The following is a 25,701-nucleotide window of genomic DNA, read 5'->3' as shown; positions in this document are numbered from 1 at the left end:
CTCAGCATACAGCGCAGTGGCTTTGCATCTTCCTCCATATTGATTTCTCCTTCGGTAGCTTTATTTCTGCTCCAAATGAGTGAAGAACAGAACACAATTGAATGGCTCACCTGTTGGAGGCTCAGCAAACCGTAGTCTGTGCCTACTTGGTCAGGCCATAGGAACCAACTTAATAGGAAGGGAACAGAGCTTGACTGTTTGCCAGAAGCTGGGAATGGGCGACGGGATGGATCATGATGATTACCTGTTCTGTTCATTTCCTCTGGGGTACCTGGCATTGGCCACTGTCGGAAGACAGGATACTGGCCTAGATGGACCTGTGGTCTGACCTAATATGGCTGTTCTTATGACTTGAATAGGCTGGGTTGAAGGTCAAAGCGATACATTGGATGGTAGCCTTTTGACAGCTGCATATCTTTAAAGGCCTCATCCAGCTCACCTTGACGTCAAAGGCAAAACTCTCAGTGTTGTCAGAGGAAATGGTGGTGGTGATGGGAGAGAGTAAAGAATCTCTCAGAAAATCCTGACTGGATTTGAAAAAGTTGGAACGATAGAAATGTGCTGGACGTTTCTTCATAGAATATATTTTGGCGACTTACCTTGCTGTAGACTCTGCTAGTACTACCAGAGCAAGCAGTATCCTGTCCTTTCACAAAGCTTTTCGGAAACCCCTTGGTCCTACTGTTATTGAAGGGTGGTCATAATTTGTTGCTTTCCAATGGAATTACTTAATCTCTCTCATAGGAAACAGATTTGACTTGGGTTAATGCTGATAATATTTAGATAAGTGTCTGCCTCTCCCCCTCCAATGACTGTTTGAACAGAAATTAAACGGCATGGATTATATTCTTGCTGCCACTCCTCTGTGAGGGGGGAAAAGGCCAAGTACGACAACATAGCAGTCAAATGTTAGCAGATGTATTTCATCAAAATAAATATGCTGTGTAGAACTTAAAAGCAAAATGAGTATTTTCATGGTTGTTTGAAATTATAGCTGATTTTCCTCATCCAGTAAATCAAAACTAGAAGAGTCTTCATGCAGATATACTATTAAATAACCTGCTAATTTTTTTAACCAACTTCTCAAGGTTTGATTCCGACTGATAGCTATCTTTATTAGCCTAGTAAATAACAATGTAGAGCTGTACAGTGAACTAGAAGGATGTTTTGTACAACATTTTTATGCCCAGAGGCATATCCTCCAAAATAATTTGGAACAACTCCAAGAGGTGGCTCTCTTTAGTAAAAAGAAAAGGAGTACTTGCGGCACCTTAGAGACTAACCAATTTATTTGAGCATAAGCTTTCGTGAGCTACGAAAGCTTATGCTCAAATAAATTGGTTAGTCTCTAAGGTGCCGCAAGTACTCCTTTTCTTTTTGCGAATACAGACTAACACGGCTGTTACTCTGAAACCTCTCTTTAGTAAATGAACGTTGCTATATGTAGGATCTAGAAAGGACTAGTTAGATCTCTTCCAAACTTCTGAAAGCACAGAATGCTTCCCTGTTGTACAGTCTCATTTTAAACCAGTCATGGGATATTAACAAAAAATGTTTGTTTTAAGTAGGGTTGGATTATCTATGCTTGGGTTTTTATGTTCTGTTTCTACTGTGCAGACTGCATAATTCAGATCAGGGTGAGGAGAAGTCCAGTATTTAATTATGACCCATACTGTGTGTGTATTGAAGGAGGAACCCTGTTTCATCATTGCTTAGCCATGCAGGGCAACCTGTTTTTCCCCTCTAGCAGTTTCTCTGAGGAGAAAAGCCTGTCCTTGGAGTTACATTGGAAAACGAACTTCAGGGCATTCAGTGTGCTCCTGTGTTCTCTCCAGCAACTGTGAGGTGCTACAAGCTTGAGCCAAGTTGTGAAGCAGCCAATGTGCACAGCAGAGCAGTGACTTGCTGAAACAGTATTCGTTCATAGTCTGATTCTGCTGAGTTGTTCTTTGGTATCAGTGAGAAAAGACTAGGGGAAAAGTAGTGCAGACAGCATTTAGAAGTGTCTTTTTTGCTTTTTGCTTTTTTTTTTTTTAAAAAAAAAACCCAAGAGTAATCTTATTAGCTATTTAAGAGAATGATTTTAAATTTGTTTGTCTTCCATGAACCTAGTCATTGTCAGGCAACCACTCCCAAGCAACCAGTCTAGCTTGGGCAGTCAAAAACCCTACAAGAAGAGTGCAGGGAGGCTATTGAGGGAGGTGTGGCAAGAGAAATGAAAAGTAAGATTAAGAACCCTGTAATCTACGTATATTGGACCATACAGAGATGGACTTTTAGGATCAGGAAAACTTTTCATGTGCTTTTGTTTACTCTGACCTCAGAGGTGTACCCTCAAGGGCGAAAGGGGCAATTGTCAGCCATGTTAGCATCTTTTATACCTTGGGTCCTGTTACTAGAATATTTATTAATGGCTTGGAATTTCTATGGAGGAAGAAGAATTATAATTTGTGGAAAGTGAGCTTGCCTTATGGTTTAGCTGTGGTTGTGTTCTATAGATACGTGTGCTTCATGTAACAAGAATCCAGAGAGACAATAAAAGTATTTTCCTAGCTTCCAACATGCCCGTAGTCCTCACATGATGGCTGATACATTGGCTGATATCTTCCCTCAAATTAAGTATGACATTTGTATGCTGAGGATTTATTAAAAGATTTCAGACAAGGTATTGGATTCCTTTCTGAACACCCAGTACTGGAGCCAGAGCTGGGTGTAATAATGAAATGCATGTTAGGACCAGAAAATGAGGTTGAAAAAAGCGGTCATACTTCCAGTATGTCGGTGTGGACCCTACAGCAGGTGTGCATGTGCCTTGTGCATATGAGATTGAAATTTTCTGATTAGCAGAGTTTGTCCTTCATGCTTCTGTGTAAGGGCATAAAGGATAAATTTCAGAGTGACAGCCGTGTTAGTCTGTATTCGCAAAAAGAAAAGGAGTACTTGTGGCACCTTAGAGACTAACCAATTTATTTGAACATAAGCTTTCGTGAGCTACAGCTCACTTCATCGGATGCATACTGTGGAAAGTGTAGAAGATCTTTTTATATACACACAAAGCATGAAAAAATACCTCCTCCCACCCCACTCTCCTGCTGGTAATAGCTTATCTAAAGTGATCACTCTCCTTACAATGTGTATGATAATCAAGTTGGGCCATTTCCAGCACAAATCCAGGTTTTCTCACCCCCGCGCCCCCCCCCCCCACCCACAAACCCACTCTCCTGCTGGGTTTGTGGGTGTGGGGGAGGAGGTGTGTGAGAGAACCTGGATTTGTGCTGGAAATGGCCCAACTTGATTATCATACACATTGTAAGGAGAGTGATCACTTTAGATAAGCTATTACCAGCAGGAGAGTGGGGTGGGAGGAGGTATTTTTTCATGCTTTGTGTGTATATAAAAAGATCTTCTACACTTTCCACAGTATGCATCCGATGAAGTGAGCTGTAGCTCACGAAAGCTTATGTTCAAATAAATTGGTTAGTCTCTAAGGTGCCACAAGTACTCTTTTTCTTTTTGCATAAAGGATAAAGTGATTGCAACCCTCCCTCAGCTCCTTCTGACTACCTGTGGCAGTGAGATAGAACTTGGTAAGTCTCCTATCTGCTACTTTTCTTTTGAGCTTCATACTCCTCTTCTAGACAAGTTCTGTCATAACCAGCCCTCCTGCACCCCCCTTATTTTTGGTTACTACTTTAATTTGGACCTTCCTGAAATAGTGCAGAAAGTGGTCTAAAATTTTCATCTAGACCAGTCAGTCAGCCTACCTTAGTTTTGGGAAAAAGAATGCTCTCTGCTGGGAAATGAGAAATTGCACACCCTAAAAGATAGGAATTATTTTGGTGAAGTTCTCTGGCCTGTTACACAGGAGGTCAGAATAGATAACAGTGGTCCCTTCTGGCCTCGGAATCTATGAATGTATATTGAAAGGACCAAACAATTCAAACTGTCTCCCTGTCTGTTTATAGCCATAGCCAGACATTTTAAAAGTCAAGCCATCTCTTCACAGAGAACATTGAAATGGATAACAGCGTATCTCGCTGTGTTAGCTGGCTGGTGAGCCTCTCACTCCACCAGGACACAAGCAGTGTCCTCCATCTGCCTCAAGAATGTGCCGGTATCAAATCTGTAAGGTGGCAACTCACTGACCTTTGTTAAACACCATGCCTTGGACTTGGCTGCCAGGTGAGCAGTACTTCAATCGCTGTTCAACTGATTCAGCTTGAACTCCTCATTCCCACTGTCCTCAGGAGATGTTGCTTGCAGGTGTCCCACAATGGGGTCAACACTAACACCGAAAGGATTATTACTTACCCTGCAGTAACTGTGGTCCTTCGAGATGATATAGTCAATGTGGATCCCACTGCCTTCTCTTCCTTCCCACTCTTAGAAATCCTCAGTTATACTGGCCTTTTTTATTGCAAAGAAACTGGAGGAAGGTTGCCCGTGCTCCATCTTTTATGCCCTTGGATGGGCGCATGAGGCAGCCCAGGGTGATGCACTGCCCCAACGGATCTGCTCGGCCAAAAAGAGAGAATCCTCTTGTGCACAGGAGGCCCATGTGCTCCTATAGCGAAATCCACTCAGACTCTGATGTCTTGAAGTGTTACAGTTACTGTAGAATAAGTAAGTGTTCTTTTCCCACCCTGCTGTGGACTGGCTGCCAAAAGAGTATTTGCAGTGTTGTTGTAGTGTTGGTCTCTGGATAGGAGAGACAAAGTAGATGAGGTAGTATCTTTTATTGGACCATCTTCTCTTGGTGAAAGAGACGAGCTTTTGAGCTTCACAGAGCTCTTCTTCAGGTCTGGAGAAAGTAACCAGTGTCCAAGCTACAAGGTGGGTCGGATTGTTAAGCATAAGCATCATTGAGGCATGACAGTGGCTGTCTCCCTACTCATTCAAAGCTATCTGGCTACACAACTGTCCATACATGTGGAAGAGCCTGTTTATGTAAATGACTGTCCAGATCACTGCAGTCAGTAGGGCTTCCTCAATGCTGCGTAGAAATGATGCTGGCTTGCGGAAAACAGATGAATTATGGGAGTTTTAGTTTGACCCAAGCCACAGACTTCTGGTTGGCATTTCACACTGCATCGAGAAAAATCATAGAATATGTAGAATCCAGTGGCAGAACACTGCACCATGGGATATGTGCCCAGAATGCTGTGTGGGTATTTTTAAAAAAAAAACACAAAAAACGCAGAGCTTTGTGCATGCAATGATTCACAAGGGAAGTAACTTAAGACAGCATAAATAAAGCTGTGTAGAAGCACTCTTTTGCTGTAGTTATAACGGGAAAATACACTGAAAAACCTTTCCCTGGTAGACAAGGCCTTAACTGCTTTGCTGATAAAACACTCAATGCTCTGCTGTAGGCTTCTTATTGTTCTGTCACACCCATGCTGCGCTCCCCTCTCTCCTCTGTCCAGGAAAGAGCTACTTAAGAGCCTGTGCAGAGTTGCTGAGCACCTGAGGTCACAAGGTTAATGAAAACAAGGGCTTGCAATCCTATTTCCTACAGCAAAGCTAAACAAAATGGCTAATGAGGGTGACCTTCAGCATGTTGACAAATGAGACCTCCAGCGAGGCACACGTCTGAATTAATTTTTGTCTGTCTTTATGAGAAGTGGATGTGATAAATAGCTTATTTCCTTTCAAGGTAGTCAGCAGACATGCTTCCACTGATAATGATGTCAAAGTTTTTCACTCTCTTTTGATAATGCTATTTGCTGTAGCATATCATGTCATTCCACGCTGCCAGTCTCCACTTCTGAAAAATTTCAAACCCATGGCTTTGCTACTTACAGATTACCTTGTGAAAATAATTGTACTATCTTTGAATACAAAGCATGGACATTAATGTTCATAAACTGCTTTGTCCTGCTGGTTTGTTGGCAGCAGCAGCAGCCTTGATAACGCCTCCTAATTCTTACATGATGTAAAGTGGAATTTGTCAGCAGTACGTGTTTGTTCATTATTTTAAGTGCCTTTTCCCCCCAGCTTTACCGCTGACTTAGATGCAGAGAATAAATTGCACAATCCCAGGCTGTGGATGCATTTCACAATTAATATAAAACAGTTTCTGTAACACATTAGCCCAGGGATCTTGCCAGGCTTATAAATCATGCAAAGAAAAACAAACTACCCACAATATTTTCCAAACTCCGAGTGTTTCCCAAACCTTGCTTTTGCCCCCTTCTCCTGAGTTAACCAGCCTGTCTTTCCACCTCTTACACCAAGACCAGAGGTTCTCAACCTGCGGACCTGGGCTGCTTGCTGCCCAATCAGCACACAGCAGCGGCCCATGTGACATCCTCAGGGCCATACAGATAATATTGGATGCAGTCCACATAACACATTGTGGGACGCATATGGTTGAGAACCACTGTCCTAGACCCTCTTGGGGAGGGATGAACTGAGTCTTGCAGGATCTCCTTGAAGGTCACTGTATCCAGGCTCTCCCAAATAAAGGAAGTAAGTGAAGCCTAGAACAATGGACACCTTACCAAGAACACCGTGCTGCCAGCCCCCTCCTATTTATGCTAAAGGACTGTTCATTTGAGCACCTCATGGTCCCAACTGTTGCAGTATCTGTGTCCGCCAACCTGGAAGCAGTAGGCAGAGAGATTTGTCAATCATCCATTTTATATAAAGGTACTACTCCACCCCCTTACTATCAGCCTTTGCCTCTTCACTCCTGTTTCTTTTCAGTTTTAGCTTCCTCTCTAGCCCATCTGGAGAAAGATCAGAAGTTGGTGAGGCTTGGGAGTGAGAAGGAGTTTTCTGAAGTAAACTAGGGGTGAAGGAGGGGAATAACTTGCTGGAGGGTTTCCAAATCCTTGCCCAACTTCTGCAGTGCCCTCAGCTCTCATCCCAGGTTCCTCCTAGTTCAAGTCTGGCAGTAATTATGGCAGCAACTTCCTGCTGCGTTGGGGTGCATTGAGTCTTTAGGTGCCCCATCTTTCCTGGGTTAGCTTAATGCTCGGGAGCATTTATGTTTGTGAAGTTCTGTCTTCTTTGTGGCACCTTGAAACTCTTTGATGTGTATCGGCTACATTGTCTAACCAAATTCCTCACTAGCAAAGCCTGCATAATAATCACAGCAGTTTTAAAATATTACCTAGATATTTCCACAATAAAACTAATCCTGTTATGTAAAAGGGAAAAAATGGATGCCTCAAGTGTGTGCAGAAAATTCTGGGATTTAATAGTTCAATTGACCCACAAATCCCCTACAGCCACATACAGTAGACAAAATCTGGGGGTGAATAGGGTTAAATTAGTCATTGATGTTTCTAACCTTATATAAACACTTACTCCAGTAACAAAGGCACCTTGAATGAAAGTAAACGGACCATACCTTGTAAATAGTTACCTGTCAGAGTAACAAAAAAAATAGCTTATCCCCTTAACCCTTATATAATGCAAATGTTAACAAGTTTCCTTCTTTCTAAAAACTCTTCAATTTTAAATATTAATACACACATTTCATATATGCATGGGTATGTGTACTGTCTTTTCTCTTAACTAAATACGTCTTATCTTTGCAATAAACTATTGACCGAGTGATAAATTCAATTTTATAGTTGCCATCATGAGCATTTGCTGTTTAATGTCTTTTTGATCTCTATTTGATCCAAACTCCAAGTGTTCCCCAACCATGCTTTTGCGCCCTTCTCCTCAGTTAGTCTGCTTGTCTTCCCATCTCTTACTGCTAGACCAGTGGTTCTCAACAGTGTTTAACACCTTATTTCTTCAGAGTTTAAGTGGATTTTGTACTTCGTTTGTATATGTTTAAATGACTTGAGAGTAGAAAAACTGAGCCCAGTGAAAAATAACAAAGTACAACAATCTGCTTCTAGGATTCTGATAAATAGGGCAATAAGTAGATGGACTTCTATGCACCAAGCTGTTCAGAATACTTAGGAGTGCCCTCATGCAAAGGAATGGCATTCCATGTAGGAGTGACCCAGCCATCTCACTCCTAACACATGTGACCTAGACAATTACACAGGCACACTAATGAACTCGGCTGACTTTATGCAAATTGCACTTACCTTCTATTTCAAAGCAAGATACTCCTTTTACCTCATCCTTGGGGCATGAGGACGACAATGCTTTTAATCATTTCTCATATTGTAGTATTTAATTCTTAATTATCGCAGGAAATTATATATAAATTCCTGAAGTGGGACCAGATCCTCATATTTTACTGAGGTGTTTAACTTGTTATTCACTCCACTGAGTGCCATCGGAGCTATGCAACTGTTAAGGATAAAGGGATTTTTCACTGGTAAACAAACAGATTTTGTACAACTGTTCTCTTGTGTTGAACTATAACTCTTTATCCTGCTATTTCCTTAACTAATTGAACATTTCTGACTGCTGAGCTACAAGGTAGCAGGAAGCGTCTGTTTCGATAAATAATCATTTAGTTTACTCTGTCAGCAAATACTACAAGGTACAAGATTAAATATTTCATAGCAGTCCAATATCTGGGACTCTGCTTTCATTTGTTAACTGCTTGTTCTGCACTTTTATTTGCAGTCAAGCTTTCATCTGCATTACAAAGAAGTTCTCTATCTTCAAGCTTTTTTTTAAGCTTTCCACTTTTTTTATTTTTAGATGCAAATAACCAAAATACCTTTTTATAAATAAAGTTTTCTCTTTGTTTTCTTTACAGAATATTCTCTTTTCTGGATGTGGTCACTCTGTGTCGTTGTGCTCAGGTTTCCAGGGTAAGAATCTTTATGTATCAGTTAAAATCTATCAGCACTATTCTTCTTCTTCTGACTCTGACATTTCCAGATTGCCCTCTTTATCTCAGATTGGGAAGAACATGCCAGCAAACTCTGTTCAAAGAATGTCTCAGCTATTTATACATATTCCTCTTTCTCCATAGTTAATCTAGTGATGCCAGGAGTTTCTGGTATTTCCCACAGCAGTGAGTGGGTTTGAATGTCTAGCTATATCCCTTTGGTGGCAGCTAAGGACCTATTGAAGAAGAAAAGTCAGCTACATCAATACTTTAAAAAACATGTTTTCTGAACAGTTTTTAGATGGGGTACAGAAGGGCTGCTTTAAACAGGGGAAAATGTTCAATTCACGTTAGCTGAATGATGTTTTTAAATGAGTTGTGCTAATATCTGGGCTTTGAATGCAGATGTACCATGTTCATGAATTAAACTTTAACACAACAAAGAGAACCCAATGAACAGTTATCCTTCTGCTCCAATGTAGCTGATGGAAATATAGATGGAAGGAGACCGGAGTATTTCATTCAGTGTTTAAGTAGTAAAGTAGTTCGTAACTTCATGCAACTCAGCAAACATAGTTCAACTCGAGACTCCTTGAGGGAAAATGGGTGTGAAACTTCCAGTAACTCGAATGCCAATTCAACCGGAGCTACTAGACTTGTTTTATGGACTCTTGTCCAGGATTTCTGCTTTTTATCTTGCTATCATCTAATAAGACACATATCTTGTTCACAGAAAAATTACCGTAATGAATCATCTAGTTCTAAATGCTTATATAAAAATCCTTGTCTGTGGAGTCACTAGTATATTGGAATTACCTTATTGGCCGATCCCAGTATCCACTGACTCTGTAGGAGAAAGCTGAATAGTTTTGGGTCCACTTGATGATACGCTGTCCATGGACTTGCTTTTCTTAATGGTAGCCCTCAATAATACAAAAATGATATTATAAATTGCTTTTATTTGCAATTGAAGACACCACCCAGCCCCTAGACACGATGGTCATAATCATGTGTTTGGATCCTACTAGATTTTTATGCTAAGGATGACTTCATTTTCTCAAAGGAGCAACTCTGGCTATTAACTGGCTCACATAGGCTTCCAAAGGCATTTACCCATCTTATCTATTATTCCCATTTTGTCACACCCTTGCCTTTTCACTGGGCACCTGTGAACACATTGGAGCTCAGAAAGACAGATGATATGCAGCCTTCTTTTAATGTGAAAATATTGCTCAGTCTAGCCTGTACGCAAATGTATAGTACTCTCACTGGATCACACATTACAACGTGCATTGTCTGACTCTGTACCATGAATTAAGTCCACTGGCACATTTCTTTTCCACTTCATATTTTCCTGGTTTGGGGGGGAGTAATTAAATGAAAAACAGGACATAAAAGCAATATCACAATTGAGATTTTAAATGCACAGAAATCAGACAACTCCATTAATACCATTATGGTTCCATCAGCTACTGTAAACTCTACCTCCTTGTGCATGCAATATGCAGTATTTCATCATACTGTAATGGTAACTTCAGTGCATGACTTGTGTGATTGGGTATTATGAATAGAATGAAGGCAGAGTTACAGGTGTTGTGAGAACGTAACTTTATATTTTATGACTTATGTATTTAAAACTGCAATCATATCATTACTTTAATGTACCTTTTTGCATTTAATAAACACAAGCTACAGGCCTCCAATTACTTGTTCTCACTCACAGGGTAAGTAATACATATTTTTAAAAGCCTGTCAGTTTCTTCTCTTGAAAAAATCACTTTTTAAAGTGAACAAAAGCGGTCGTGGTGCTACAGAAATGTTTTGCAAAGTGCATTTTATTAATGAGGTGAAACTTTAACAATGGATTCTTCTTTGGAGGACTCTGTGTATTCCCGCTTGTGGAATATGGCATCTCTGCCATAGAGCTGTGGAACTGCTTTATAAAACCTTGTCCCCAGGGGAAATGGGAGAGATCTCATGCAAAGTCATACTTGCCCTACTCTACGGGCATGCCCCCCCTCTCCTCCCTGCACCTGCCTCAGTTCCTGTGCAGCCTAGTGTAAACAGAACTTACTTTGTGGCCTTGGTCTAGCTTATTTTTCTTGTGGTTAGAGTAGCATAGGATAGTTTAGCTTACACATCTTGTCCTTGTAACCTTGGGCCCCTCACCTGGGCCATATTAGGACACCGACCCTCATAAGGGCTTCAAGAAATGCACTTGGCAGTCATACCAGAGACTGACTCACGCAGACAGAGAAGGCACTGGCCTCAGGAGACTCTCTGGTAACCCAGTGTGCAATTTGCCATGCCATCATCACTCCTTGCACTAGAAGAGAGAAGCTTCGAGCTGTGGACTCATCTGGCTTCTCTATGCCTACACCGGATACTCTGGGCTTATTGAGGGTACTGAAACCAGTCTCTACGCCAAAGACCTCTGCAGAGGACCCAAGACTCATTTTGCTGCTCCGGCCTTGGCACCACCTTTTATATCCATCTCAAGGTCTACATCTCCTCAGCCTCATTGCCCAGCACCACCAATGCCAGCTAAATCAAAAGTGGCACTGAGACCAAACCTACAGTGTGTATTAAGGCCTTCATAGCCATGGTGAATACACAGGAAGTGCTTGTCTTGGCATATCATGCTTATTTGGTACAGTTACCCTCAGCCCTGACTCCAGATCTATCTTCTAGCAATGATGCCTCTTTCTCAGCATTGCAAGTCCATGCAGAAACCATCAGGGTAAAAGTAAGGAGAAGAGGAAATGCACTCCTGTGAAAATCATGACTGGCATGACTCCAGGGACGGGGGGTGTGTGTGTGTGTGTGTGTGTGTGTGTGTGTGTGTGTGTGTGTAAGAAGAGCAAGGAGATAATAGGAAGCTTTAGGGCTTCAGCAAGGTTGCAATGTCATCCTCACCCCCTTTCTGCTTCCATAACCCCAGTTTGTGGAGAAATACTGATAAGTGATGAAGTTTTGGAACTTGGGAGACACTAACTTGACATATCAAATAGCTTTATAGTGGAAGAACCTTTAATGAAAGTGGATTGGACTTACTAAGGAGAAATGCCCAAAACTCCCTGAAATTTCTTAATTCTTTTTTCTGAGAAGTTTAATTTTTAGTGTTGATTGAATCTTTTCACTTAATGGCCTGTAGGAAATTAGTCTCTCCCCACAGTGCATACTCTCAGTCCTTTCAAAGCAGGAAGGTGCTTCTCTTGGCAGTGATAGTTTGTTCCAAATATGATGGAGTTTTTCCGTCATTCTGAGGTAATCTTCGAGATGCAGAGACTTCCAATACAGGTTCCCAACTACATCTGCCTGCATTGACCTTATCATGGAAATCTGGTCTCAAAATATTATAGATGTGGCAAATAGTATAAGGAAGCTAACCGTCAATATATTAATTATAAACTCTCCCTGTTTCCCCTTCTTTCCCTCCCTAGCTATTGAAACCTGCTTAGTCCCAGCCATCCTTACACTTACTAATTTATATTGCAGTATCACCCAAGAGCCCTAGTTGGGTTCAGGGTCCTATTGTGCTATACATGGTAAAAGCACATTACACAAAGATGCTTTTTGTGCTGAAGAGCTTTCAGTCAAAGTATAAGATTAGATAACAGGCAGATGCAACAAATGAAAGTGGGGAGCACAAGATAACAATGAGAGAGTTATGAACAGCATGAGGAGCAGTGGGGTCACACACATCAAACCTTTGCACTGTAGGTACTGGGCACATTTATATAGTCGTCCTCCTCTCCCTCCCCCCCCCCCCCCCCCCCCCGCTTCCAAGAAGGGTCCTCTTAGCATATAGAATGCACCTAGGTTTTTAGGAGTCCTCCCCATGGAGATATAGTTAACAATTTGAACCTTAAATATATAGTCTCTGTGTGTTAAAGTCCATTGTTCTTTGAGTGGCCTCTGCATATTCCCACTTGTAGGATCAAGGCACCTGTGCCACAAGCTTCCAGAAAGCAGTGTCCATTGAGGCCACTCGTCTCATGCCCCCATCCTAATGAGTTCTGGGAGTATGAAAGGGGGAGTGGCCCCAACTACCCCTCAGTCCCTTTCTAAATGCCAAAGATGCAGCAAGCTCAGATCGCACGGTGTCCTCGACACTTTTCCTGTCAGTGTTTTTCTTTTTTCTCTTTCTACCTTTTTGAGGCAAATTTTGTTTGTACTGAGTTATCCTTTAGCTAGGTTTTTCTTTTAAAAGACATGAGGAAATGCCTGTCGAGCATGGGCTTTGTCAGGACACAGGAGCAGATTGGGCCTGCTCACAGTGGGGAGGTTCCTCCAGTCAGCTAAGCTGACACTGAATAAGTTCGCAGTCAGCTTCAATGATTGTCTTGCAGGAATGGGTTTGGCTGTCTCTCGCACCCATGCACATGGGAGGCATCTCAGGCTGGTCACTATAAAAGTCTCTGCGTCTGTCCAGGTTGACCTGGATACCTAGCTATGTGCCGAAATTGGCTCTCTGGCTGTTGGATTCAATTTCCAATGGATCTGGATCCGTAGAGCTCAGGTCCAGCAGCCTAGTGTGGATCTAGGCCTGCAAAACCAAGATCTGGTGGCTTAGCATGTATCCAGAGCTGTAAAATCTTGATCCAGATCTGGTGGCCTACTATGGATCTGGGAGCTGCAAAACCTGAATTCAAACAGAGCACAGATCTAGAATTACCCCCACCCACCCTGGAAAAAAAAGCCATGTTTGGCTTTGGATCCAATTGGAGGTAGGGCCAGAACTTGAATCCAGATGGAGCAGTCACACATGAAGGACTGCTGAGCACAGTTGCCGAGAAGGGGTCTGATTACCTGGGATCTAGCCAGCATGGGGAGCTGACATCTGTTACTGCTGAGTCACTTGACTAAGAATTCTGTACCACTGAGGCCCCAGATCTGCCCAGGTCATTGGACTCTGCTGTTACACCACCACAATCCTTGCAGAACTGCTTGCCTGACTGATTCTGTGCCCAACATAGTGGCAAAAGCAAGCAGATCAGTTTGGAGGCCCTCACAAACTAGAAAGGGGAAATGCATTGCAAGCTTCTAATCAGGTCTGGAATGGGGGGGTCTCTGTTACAGCACAGTATTTTCACATTGTGCTTCCTGTTCAGTCATCTTCAGATGCATTTGTTGGATGCGCTGCTTACCTGGGTGAAGGTTTTCCCCTCTCAATGCTCCATCTGTCAGACCCTTACCCTGGAGGTGAGAAAAGGAGGATTGGTCTGTTCTTAAACTTTTTTACTGTGAGACGTTGTATAAGCCAATTTACTTAGTTGTGGAATTGTCAGTTCCCCTTGGTTCTGGGTAGGGACTGTTGAGGTTCTCTTGGGCTCCCAGCCCATTCCTAAAGGCCGGTTCAGCTTTCCAAGAACTTAGAGAATTTACAAGAATCTGACAGGCTAAGAACTGATGCCAGGCTCAGAGGCTCCCTTAGGTTGTGAGGGTGCTATACCCATCACAGTTCTATCGATTCTGAGATTCACGGATCTAGAGATTTCTTTGCAACACAGCCTGTATATGAGGAACAGGATGCAGTGTCCCAGGATCCATCTGAGGCTCCGGAAAGGATGGCCTATTGACTGAGTCACTTTGCAACCCATGAATTCAAAGGCAAAAAAAGAGATACTTGTTTTAAAAGGCGCATTGCCAAGGGTCAGCAAATAAGATGCAGTGCACTGTAGGTCCTATTTTACATTAAGAGTTTTTTGTGAGGGATTGTGATATTTCTTGAAGCTGACATCATAATATTTGGTTGGATCCATGTGTCTGAGCTCTTATAGGAGGAAATTCTGTTAGAACATTATTGGGCTCTGGGCTACCTACCTTCAGTTCTAAGCCAGAAAGGAGACTTTTCAGGTCTGCTTCCGGTTCCACCATGGAGTACGCAGCGTATAGGATTGGGTAGTGTCCTTTTTTTAGCCCCTTGTATGGGTTCTAGAAACACATAGGGGTGCCCATCCTTAGCATTACCAAGCTTTCCTTGGAAGAAATAGACTTGGAGTCTAATGAAGCAGTTGACTCAGCACTTTTGGAATTCTCAGTAAACATAGGTTTGATTCCTCTCATCTTGGAAGGAACAGCTGCACATAAGGGTTGAGACTTCCATCACCTACACTTAGTGGTGTGTGAGATTTGTTTCCTGGCCACAATGTGAAAGAGACTTGACACCTATTGTATAATGTGGACAATAGGACTGTGTCGCACAGGGCAAAATGCTGTCTGGCTGTGCTAACTCCCTAAGATTCATCGTGTTCACCTCTGGGTTCCAGAAACAGAACTCTCCTGTTTTCTGAAGGGTACTAGTAATAGCACCCTTCTGTGCCATAGTCCTGTATCTGTCCCTTTACACATAGCTTTGACTAGAGTAAAAGAATACCTCTCTCAGTAAAAATGTGCCCTATCATTTGGCCATGCTCTGGCAGAAAGTGTTCCATTAAATGCCTGGCTGTCATGACTACTCGCTGTGAATGGTTGGGTATCTGTCTGTGTGTAGACAACAGTCTAAGATGTCGTCTGAGATTTCCACCTCTTTCAGACTGCTAGAATGTCTTTGTTCTGGGCCTCCTTTACCTGCCTCCCTGAATGTATCCTACATCTGCATATTCAGAGGAATTTGTTATTGTATCAGGCCACAGCTTATCTACATGTTTCCCAGTCCCTTGGAGAAAAAGAACTGACAGTCTAGGAGCCAGTCTGTCATGGTCCAAAGGTTGCTCATCTGTTTCACAATTATGACTTCACAGGGCTTCATCTTCCTGGAATTATCACTCCTCATCCTGGACAAAGGGAGTGTCCTTGGCATGCCGTCGCTGTGTCTTCATGGCATCATGTTGCATTACTGATACTGGAACTATACATGCGTTTAGCAAAAATGTTCCCTCATTTAGACTTGTTTTGGGGGAGCAAGATTGGTTGCTTCTCCTGCCCTGGCATCCAGAGCTGATGCTTGTTTGGCAGTTCTGCATTCCTTGTTTACCTACAAGTCCGCAGCCTCCTTTCTTGGGGGTTGTACTGCTTGCTAAACTCCCACAAGTGGGACTATGCAGAGGCCACTTGAAGAAGAAATGAAGGTTGCTTATCTGTAACCAGAGATCTTCAAGATGAGCCTCTACATAGTCACACTACCTGCCCACCTTCGAGTCTCAGGTTAGGAATTCCTGAATTAGTGGTGGTGGTGGAGGGACAGGAGGTTAGGGCCACTCCCCCTTTCAAATCCTTGGAACCCTGGAGGGGGGGAGAAAGATGAGTGGCCCCAATGGAAGCTGCTTTCCAAAAGGTTCTGGAAGTTTGCAGTGCAGGTGCCTTGATCCCACAAATGTGAATATGCAGAGGCTTATCTTGAAATACTCTGGTTACAGGTAAGTAACTTAGCTGGCTGAAAACAATGTATGCTCTACAAATAGTCTCAGTTGCTAAAGTTTGATTCCTGATCTAAAAATAAGCCAGAACCTCAAAAAAAAAGAAGCATCTGATTTTAAATGTGCAGAGGTGAGGAAAGGCTAAGTTAAGGTTCCATCTTTGACCTACCTCTTTGTTATTGGACATTGTAGCATGTATGATGTATAGCATCTGTTCTGGGGCCTATTTAATACCTATGTGAATTAGGGACAGACTCTCTCCCTTCATTCTGAGTATTCTTGTTTTTCACATTTTAAGCTGGCTCTGTAATAATCCCTTTTAGCTTTTTTTTGTGGTTAAATAGCACAAAATTGGTGCCAAGCAAAAATTCTAAACGCCGTCCATTGTACACTGATTGGATTTGCTTATATCCATGCTCCAGGTCACTTCAGAAATCACAGATATACATATGTGAGACTCTTAGTGACTTGTAACTTTCATGCTGGAGCTCACATGAGCAAACTATCTTTGCTTGTGACTCTTCAGCATTCTTCTTTGCTGCTGTTGCTAGTATGTGGAGACTGGTGTTTGTTTCCTTTTTCACATCCCCCACTTCACCTTCTGCTTGATGCTACAGTGATGTCATCCAGTGTGTGTGACCCTTGGTCAGTTTCTCGGGATTCAGCTGTCACAAATCCAGCATTGTGAAGTGACTGAAGAATTGAGTAGAAGGAAAGGATGGGAAATCAGGGAACTTGGAGAGCTGGTGATTGAACACAGCTTCACTGAGGAAGCAGAAGTTCCAGAAAAAGATATAGTGAGTGAGTGGTCTATTGTTTAAGGCAGAGGGACTAGCCGTCAGGCGGTCCAGGCCTGTTCCTGGCTATGCCACTGACTCACTGTGACCTTTGTCAAGTCACCTGTGACCTGATATTTTTTAGAGGTGCTGAGTATCTACAGCTTGCACTGCTATCAGTGGAATCAGTGGATGCTCCACGACTCTGAAATCAACCTGCTAGCCTCTGCCTCTTTTCCCCTCTGTGAAATGTAGAACATGATACTCATCTGCCTTGCACGGATATTAAGAAGTTTAATGTTTGTAAAATGCTTTGGGATCCATATGTCACCCCTGTATATGTTCTCCAATTGGAAAGCTCTTTTCTAAAATACAAAATAAAAAGTCCAGTGTGTGGCCCATAAATGGAAATATCGTTTGTGTGCGGATAATCTCAGTGATACCTTGGACTTGCCTACCTAAGTGTTCAGTGATATATGAGGAATTAAGAGCGCACTGTGTAGGTGTGGTAAGTCTTATCTGAACTGAGGATATTGCTGACCTAAGGGTTTTTCATCTGTTGCAGTAATTTATTTGGTGCTTTTTCACTTGAGATACAGTGTTGTTTCTAAAAGGAACAAATTGTAACTAGATTCCCACTGGCATTTTTTTTCATATTAATCATGCACTGACATTTTTTTCCCCAATAAAGGCATGGAATGTTCTGGCCCTGGATGGCAGTAACTGGCAGCGAATTGACCTGTTTGATTTCCAGAGGGATATTGAGGTATAATTAAGTGACATACAAACCCATTTTTCTTGTTTAAAAACATAATTACAGTATGGAATAGATTAAGACCCCCAGCATAACCCTTTCCACCTTCCCTGGAGATAGAAATAATTAATTTCAGTTCTTCTTAGCTTCAGGGAGCCTTTATAGTCTTGGCAATTCATTCAGCTTTTGAAAATGGACAGAACTATTTAACTGTACCAGGAGTGAATGGTATTTGTGTGTGTACATGTGCACTTATTTGAAAGAAGCAGTTTTTTGTTTACTGAGAGAGTAGAAATAACTGGAGTAAATATGTGCTTTTGCTGAAAGATATTGCTGGTGGGTATTGGTCTAGATTTTTCTCTCCAACTCAATATAATCAAGTATGGCTTTTATCTGGTATACTTGGACTTATATCATTAAGACACTAAATTTCTCTCTGTCTCTAGTGTCTGTTTTCCTTTGTTGGAAATGGAAACACAAATCTGGAAGATGCCAGAGGTGTCCAGTTCTGAGTTAGTTCTAAAAGATGTACCTCTGTGGGAAGGCCTTCTTGTAACTTTGGATAAATCTGTTAGAAGTAAACTATGGAGTCCATGTAGGAAATGATAACTTTGTGCCTCACGTTGTCATACTGTTCTGGAAACTAAAGTCCCTATATGCTTCCTGGCTGAATTTTCAGAAACAAACTAAACTAAAACCCTTATCAGATTGTTACATTCTCATTTTAAAAATTATTTTTTTGGAGATGGGGAGAGGAGAGCAGCATTGTAGATCAACACAAACTGAAAAACATAAGAATGGCTTGTTTGATGTCCTGGTAGAAGCTGCAAGTTACACAGCCTTTGTGGACAGAAGCGTTAAAGTACTCTCTCTGCCAGACATGTCTAAGCATCTCATATAGACGTAAAGAAACTGGCCTCTGATATGGCAAATTGTGTACCCGAAAAATCTGGTCTAAAGGCTCATGGTGTTTGGCAGGTGCCCTGAATGTTTGAAGGAGGGAAGCAAATGTGGTTCTGCTCTCTACAGCAAGTCTTTCTTGAGACATGTGTCTGTTGATTAAGGGAGAAAGTAAAACTAGTAAGAGCATTCCTAAAGTTCTCTGCTGGGATAAGACTTCACTTTAACACAGGTGCAGGGAGGTCATTGGAGTTCCCTGATCCAAGGTAGGAGCAGAAAATAAGGAAAGAACTTTTCAGCCATGGTGCTTTATCTAGACGGTGCAAGAAGGAGAGAGTAATGCTGTGAATTTTAAACTAGGCTTTTCCCTTCTTGAGCAGTTTTACATGGCTTTAAAGTCTCCCCATTCTCTTACTCATCTGTGTACTAAATATGTATTTGTGCACTAGCATTGGCTTATATTTTAATACAAGATGCTCCAAAATGCTGCTGTTCCTTAACCTAAAAAGACATTCTCAAGCTGTCTAAGTCCTAAATGTTGTATGCTTTAAGAAAGATAAACTTGCAGCTTTTACATTTTCTTTAAAATATATTTGAATCCTCTGCAATCCCAAACATATTCACAGCTATGGTGAGGCCACTGAGGGCCTATACAAACATATGCGTGGTTTAAAATTCTGTAACCTTCCTTTTCTAAGGGTATGTCTACACTACCCACCGGATCGGCGGGCAGCAATCGATCCAGCGGAGGTCGATTTATTGCGTCTAGCCTAGACGCAATAAATTGACCCCCAAGCGCTCTCCCGTCGACTCCTGTACTCCACCGCTGCGAGAGGCGCAGGCGGAGTTGACGGGGGAGCAGCAGCAGTCCACTCACCGCGTGAAGACACCACTGTAAGTCAATCTAAGTACATCGACTTCAGCTACGTTATTCAAGTGGCTGAAGTTGCATAACTTAGATTCTCTCCCCCTTCCCCCCAATGTAGACCAGGCCTCTAATCAGCATGGGATTTACCTACCTTTATCCCTTTCAGCCATTGCAACACTTTGGCAGCACATCCTAGCTGCAGTTGGCATTCCAAGAGTAGTGTACTTCAGAGAGTAAGTTTTAAGGAAGGTAAATGAGGGGGTTCAGCAGATTGATAGCCCCTTTAGAGCTTGCTAATACTTTGCAGCTACCCTACTGCGCACATAAATTTTTGGTTTGGGAGGGAGGGATTAAAAATTTCTTAATACAAACTCTTAGTAGTTAACACTTGAACGTGATTGACGTTTCCATTCTCCAATGATCAGAGGAGGAGAATAAAATATTACTGGACACTGAAACTTTTGTGCTGATAGAGTTGTATAGTCTTTCTCTCCTCTCCTCGGTCTCTTTACCATTTCATCATCTAAAGTTGTGGAAAATTCAAATTTGTCCTGGGGTCTCTGGGGAGATATTCTCCTTCTCTCTCTCTCTCGCTCTCATATGTAAAATATGACATTAAACTGCATTTCTCCAGATGTCTTTGAGAGGAAAATTGAAATGCTTCCTCCGTGAGAGAAGAGAACTCCCCTACACTATTCATCTCCACTCTGTCACCCAAAACAAAAATCTTGACATCTTTCATGACCACACATGCCTATTGGAAATCCTTGTCACGTGTTGTTTCTGTGATTTGTTGTATTTCTTCAGTAATGATACTTCAGCCGTCCTTGGGTAACTTCTTGCACGGCCTAGTAGCTCTGATTGTTGAGGATTTTTCTACTGCTTAGCCTCGGCTTTCTTCCTTTGGTTTTGGGTAATTGTTCCTTGTCCATTTTTAGAAGTTGAATCGGTCTCCTTCAGTTTTATATTGGTACCTTGATGGTAATTTGTGTTTGCTCAGGGCCTTTATGCCTGGAATAATATACAGACTGTTTTTAATCTACAAAGTTGTAAATTTAACTTTAAAGAAGAGACTGTGGCAACTAAGAAGTGATATCAGTGGAATTCTTTTCCTGTCTTTTTACAGGGGCGAGTAGTGGAGAATATTTCTAAAAGATGTGGGGGTTTCTTGCGAAAGCTAAGCCTGCGTGGGTGTCTAGGCGTGGGAGACAACGCATTAAGGTAGTGGTATGGCTTCTTCTACTCTTAACTGTGAAGCAAAGAATAGTTCTCCTTCCCCTCCATAGAGGACTGGAATGGTGCATTCACTCCTGAACATGCTAGAGTGAGACCAATAACAATATGCATCCAAAAATAATTGCTTAAGTAAATGATGAACAATATGCGTATCATTCTTTGTGTGTTTGAAATATGAGCCTTTCTCCCTAGCCCTTCCTAAAAAATAGCAGCATAGAGTCAAATGATGGTATTGCAATATTGGGGGAATTGGCACTGGAAACCTGAACCTCTGTCCCTTGCTCTCGGGCTGAGAGAACTCCAAAGACAAGATATGGGTAACAGCTCATCGTTGCTCTGCGTTGCCCTCTAAGCCCAGCATTCAGTAGCCTGTTTGATTCGATGTCCTTGAGAGATGCTCACCTGTAAAAGGCTGGTGGGGAGGATCAACAGTTAGCCCAAGATAAACAGTACCTGTTTTTTTGTTTAATTATTTCTGTAGTATTAGGGTAAAGCATCTGGAAACACACTGTCTGAAAAGTAGTGCGTTTTTTATCTTTTTTTCTAACGAAGGACATTTGCACAGAATTGCAGAAATATTGAAGTATTGAACCTAAATGGCTGCACCAAGATCACAGATACGTAAGTAACATGTTTATTAGGGGGAATGTTGGAATATTAACCTTTGTAATTATTAACATACACGAATTCTGTCTCAACTGAATGGAAGGCAGTGGTTCCAAATTCTCCTCTGTTGTCCTACCCAATTATCTTAGTACCATTTGTTTTCTAAATGTGGTATGAGTAAGTGGTCTACTTCCAGGTGAATGACTTGTTATGGTCTGATAAAAATTTGAAGACATCAGGAAACCTCTTACATCGAGTGGCTCACTTGTTATTTCAAGGCAGATGATCATATTAGGTTGTTGACGTTAAGGGGAAAATATAGCTGAGGAAATAATTCTTTAGGCAGGTATGACTCATGTTTTCAGATGCAGAAAAGGCTGCTAAAGTGTCCACTTCAGAACAGTAAGGCTCACTCTGTAATGGAACAAAAAAGCCTTGTTCTCCCAGGTCAGAATTTATGGAGACTGCAATTTCTCTGCACATTGAGCAGCTGCAGTTGCTTAGTTTATGGTTCTTGTGCTCATCTGCCACCTCTTGTATACTTCGAGTTCCGATTCTCCTTTGAGTGATTCTGTCTGTTAAATTACAATGTGTACAGTTTTTTTTCCCCCTTTTTCATGCTGATGGTAGGGGGTAGCTTCACTCTGAGGCTTTGGTCTTCTCATTTCTGTGATGAAAGGAGAAGGTCTCAGAGGGAACCTGAGTATGAAGAGGACTGCCTGTCTTGGTGGAAAGGGATCTCTCTCTTTGAAGGTTTTGCTGAGGGGGGGGGGGGAAAGGAAGTTCCCCACATATCCTTACCTATGCTAGCCCTGACCAGGGAGAAGTTACGGGGGGTGTATGTCTTTGCAAAGGAACCTTCCTAAAAGAGTTGGCAAGAGTTAACCCTCCTGTACTTAAATGCTAACTTTCTTTAATAAATGCTATGAGTATGGATGGACGTAATTTGGTTAATATCCAGGGACCACAGATGTCGTCATCAGTAAAATGTGTCTCAGTTGTGGTGACGCACGTCAAGCCGTACTTCCACATTGCCGAGCACAGACTGTTAAGAGCTAGGGGAGTTCTGCTTTTCCATCAACTCCACATAGATTTGAGATTTTTCCCATGGACAGCTGGTCATCTATGCTTTAGTTTGCACCGGGATTGCCTTGAAATAGGCATATATCAAAGTTTTATCTAGTTTCTCTGCCACTTTGCTGTTTTCCTGCTTAAGTGCTTTTTGTAACTCCTTAAAATAACATCACTTACAAAATTGTAAGATTCTTATGTTTCCTACAGTAGCAGTACATGAGGGAATGAGATCAGAAAGAACCATGTTACATGTATGCTCTTTCTGCATTGATTACCTATAGATTCTTCATCTAAAAGTATAGATCAGTCTCAGAATGAAAGTGTGATGGCCTAAAGTACTCTTCTTAGATGAATAGTGGTGAAATCCACTAAATCAGATTGTGTCCTTGGACAAATAAGATCTGCCAACTGAAGGAACCCTTAAAAAGAAGATTTTTTAGGTATTTTTCTGATACAAGTAGCAACTATTGTTAAGAAATAGCCTCACTTCATGTTGTTGAATTTTTGTTGTCTGTTAACGTCTAAGCATCAGTGTTACAACAGCTTTTAAAAACAATTCATATTTCTGGGGGCAGACAATGCAGCCTAGTCATTGTTCATATCTCATGTGGCTTTCCACTGGAGATAACACATCCTGCAAAAACTAACAATAGCCAACAAAGATGTGTAGGGATGAGTTATTAATTAGCAGGTGGAAGTACTTCTTTTTGTATTGCTAGTCATTTTATTTTATAACCTTAATATAGTCCTGTGACTCAAAACCATAGTTCATCTTTATTTTCCAGGCCAGAATGCTCCGCGTCTTGCGGGATCAGACTCTCTACCTCTGCACTTCTGCCAGCCCATTGGAGCTAGATAGCTGGGTTGGCGATGGCATCTGGGTTTCTCAGCTGGCCTCCAGACTGGCCTCACTACAACGATTATTTTTTTAAGGGGTATTGCTGGCTGTCACTCGCAGTATATTTCAGGCACTTGTGGGTCTTTCTACACTGTACTAGTTGAATAATCATTCTGAAGGCTTTGATAAAAGAAGCCGCTGGTTTTCCCCAGTACATAGTTGCCTACAGTTGGCACTTGCTGCACAAAATCATAGTTTGTTGCTATTCCCTCAGAAACGAATCCTTAGGCAGGTGAAATCACTGCCGTTGGTGTCGGGGAGTTTGAAGTCCCAGCTAAACAGCAAGCCCCTCGGATGTGCTCCATCTACTCTAGACTGCTACCAGCACTCAGCTCCTGTTGCTAGTGTGCAGTATGTGCCCTTAGTCATGTGATGCTTGGTACTTTTCCTTGCTCATTTTCAGAGGTTTCTCAGTACTATCAAAACAGCCTTGAGCAGCAAGCTGGGAAAATAGGGTAGGGGGTACAGATCTAAGAGTTATTTTGGCCCCTTTGGTAGCAGATGTTAGAAATATCCTATAGAACGGTCTTCAGCATTGGGTTTTGAGAAAATTAATCCCTGAATGAAAGCTGAATGATTCAAAATTTGAAGAAAATCGCTATCCTCTTCACATACGTATAGACTGCTTAGAGCATTTCCTCTATCCTCTCTCCCACCAGTCCACCTCCAATACCTGCTCCATGTAGTATTCTCCATCCTTTTATTTTTTAAGTCGGGGCTTATGTGAATATACTTGTGCACATAGCATGTGATGGAAAAATATACATTATCGTTTCTGTGTACGTCTTTGATGGGTAAATGTGTTGTCTGTCTGAAGTATTTTTTTATATATATATATATTCTCTTTCAGGACATGTACCAGCCTTAGTAAGTTCTGCTCTAAACTCAGGCATCTTGATTTGGCTTCCTGCACTTCCATAACCAACCTGTCTCTAAAAGCACTGAGGTAGGAACTGACAGCATTGAGATCCTGTGCACCAGTTTAATTCAAAATAGCTTGCTCCACCATGTCCCCTATTCTCTGAACTCCCCTCCTGGAGTTTGAAATGAGTGAATAGGTTACTAGCATTGCAGTCCAAACCTAATACGTGAATGCTGAGCTCTGCTGGGTAATGCCTCCTGGTCTGCAAACAGACAGGAATTAACTAGAAGATGCCTTGTCCTGATAATGATTAGCAGCAGTAGCATAATTGGATTGCACTGAGGTTTCAATGTTTGTTTATTTTTTGAGCAGGGGGCAGAGTGTTTTTAGTTTTTAATTAACATGCCTTGTAAATACCTTTTTGTTAATAGTTGACTTTTGAATTACACAACTCCCATTGCATAGATAGCAAGTGTCCTGTAGTTGCAAAATAAAGACTGGCACATGATTACTTGTCTTAAACTGATTAGGTGACATGGTAACTACTTAACCCTACTAAATGTAATTGCCAAGTAATCTAGAAATGGAAGGGAATGACAGGCAATGGTGACAAGAGATTGGGACACAAAAAAGGAGGCAAAAGAGACCCCTGAAGATGAAGGTTGGGAGTGAAGCCTAAATTATTAAAAAAACAAAACAAAAAAAACTTGAGTAAAGTGGGTTTTAAATAATGACAAATTCATATATCTAAAAAGGATAAAAATATAGAAAGGCTAATCTGAAGGAAAACAAAATAGCGAAGAGGCTGCATTGAGATATCAAAGGAATCAGAGTACAGGAATGGGGAGAGGTTTGGTTTTGTAGCTAGCTTTCAGAAATTGGAGCCTGGTTTTTTAAATTTTTTTTATTTTTAAAAAGGGGCTTCAATCTGGCCTCCAATTTTATAGGGTCAGTTTTGTACCTGCAGTTATTTGCAATCACAGTTGGTAGGTAGACAGACATGTAAATGCTGACTGCAAATCGAATGTGTACATTCTGTTTGGGCAAGCAGTTATTTTCAAGCACAACTTTGTGTCTGGAAAATCAGAGGCCATGTTTCAGAAATGAAGCCCTTTTGATTCTGATTTAATGTTGGTTTGGCTGTATCTAGGCCTCTCAACCAATAACACTGTGAATAAGCCCAGTCTCTGGACAAGGGAGTGGGACGCAGCCCCATGGCCGACTCTGGATGCAGTAGATCAACCCTCTTTTTTCAGAGTGCCACAGTTATTGAATTACTGGTTTCCGAGCCTACCACTGGAGAGCGGCTCTCCTCTGGGGATCTTTGTTTAATAAGTGAATGTTCCATGTGGGTGTGGGGTGTGCATGTTGCTTCCTGTGCTCAGTTGAAGTCCAGAAATTGGAATTTCCTGTAATCTGGCTTGAAGCTTGATTTCTTATGTTTCCACCCACTTTTCCTGTTACCTCCCAAGTGAGGGATGCCCACTGCTGGAACAGCTGAATATCTCCTGGTGCGACCAAGTGACTAAGGACGGCATCCAGGCTCTGGTGAGAGGCTGTGGAGGACTCAAAGCCCTGTTTCTGAAGGGCTGCACCCAGGTATGACTATGG

At 41.9% G+C, this 25,701-nt stretch overlaps 1 protein-coding gene across 7 annotated transcripts in view; it reads left to right on the top strand.

Moving 5' to 3' along the window:
• FBXL20 (F-box and leucine rich repeat protein 20) overlaps window positions 1-25,701 on the top strand; it is a 69,288-nt gene that overhangs the window by 28,120 nt on the left and 15,467 nt on the right. For 5 of the 7 annotated variants that reach the window (XM_077806555.1, XM_077806549.1, XM_077806551.1 and 2 more), the window contains 6 exons: window positions 8,681-8,735; window positions 17,584-17,658; window positions 20,541-20,635; window positions 21,203-21,271; window positions 24,079-24,174; window positions 25,563-25,689. In XM_077806555.1, coding sequence (XP_077662681.1) covers window positions 8,681-8,735; window positions 17,584-17,658; window positions 20,541-20,635; window positions 21,203-21,271; window positions 24,079-24,174; window positions 25,563-25,689 — 517 coding nt within the window. The remainder of the gene's footprint in view (window positions 1-8,680; window positions 8,736-17,583; window positions 17,659-20,540; window positions 20,636-21,202; window positions 21,272-24,078; window positions 24,175-25,562; window positions 25,690-25,701) is intronic. The other 2 variants (XM_077806556.1, XM_077806553.1) reach the window with 1 other exon arrangement.

This window comes from Eretmochelys imbricata, chromosome 27, assembly GCF_965152235.1.
Source record: "Eretmochelys imbricata isolate rEreImb1 chromosome 27, rEreImb1.hap1, whole genome shotgun sequence".
In the NCBI taxonomy this organism is placed as follows: domain Eukaryota; kingdom Metazoa; phylum Chordata; order Testudines; family Cheloniidae; genus Eretmochelys; species Eretmochelys imbricata.
Note: the sequence above shows the minus strand (reverse complement) of the source record. Positions and strands in the feature narration are given on the sequence as shown.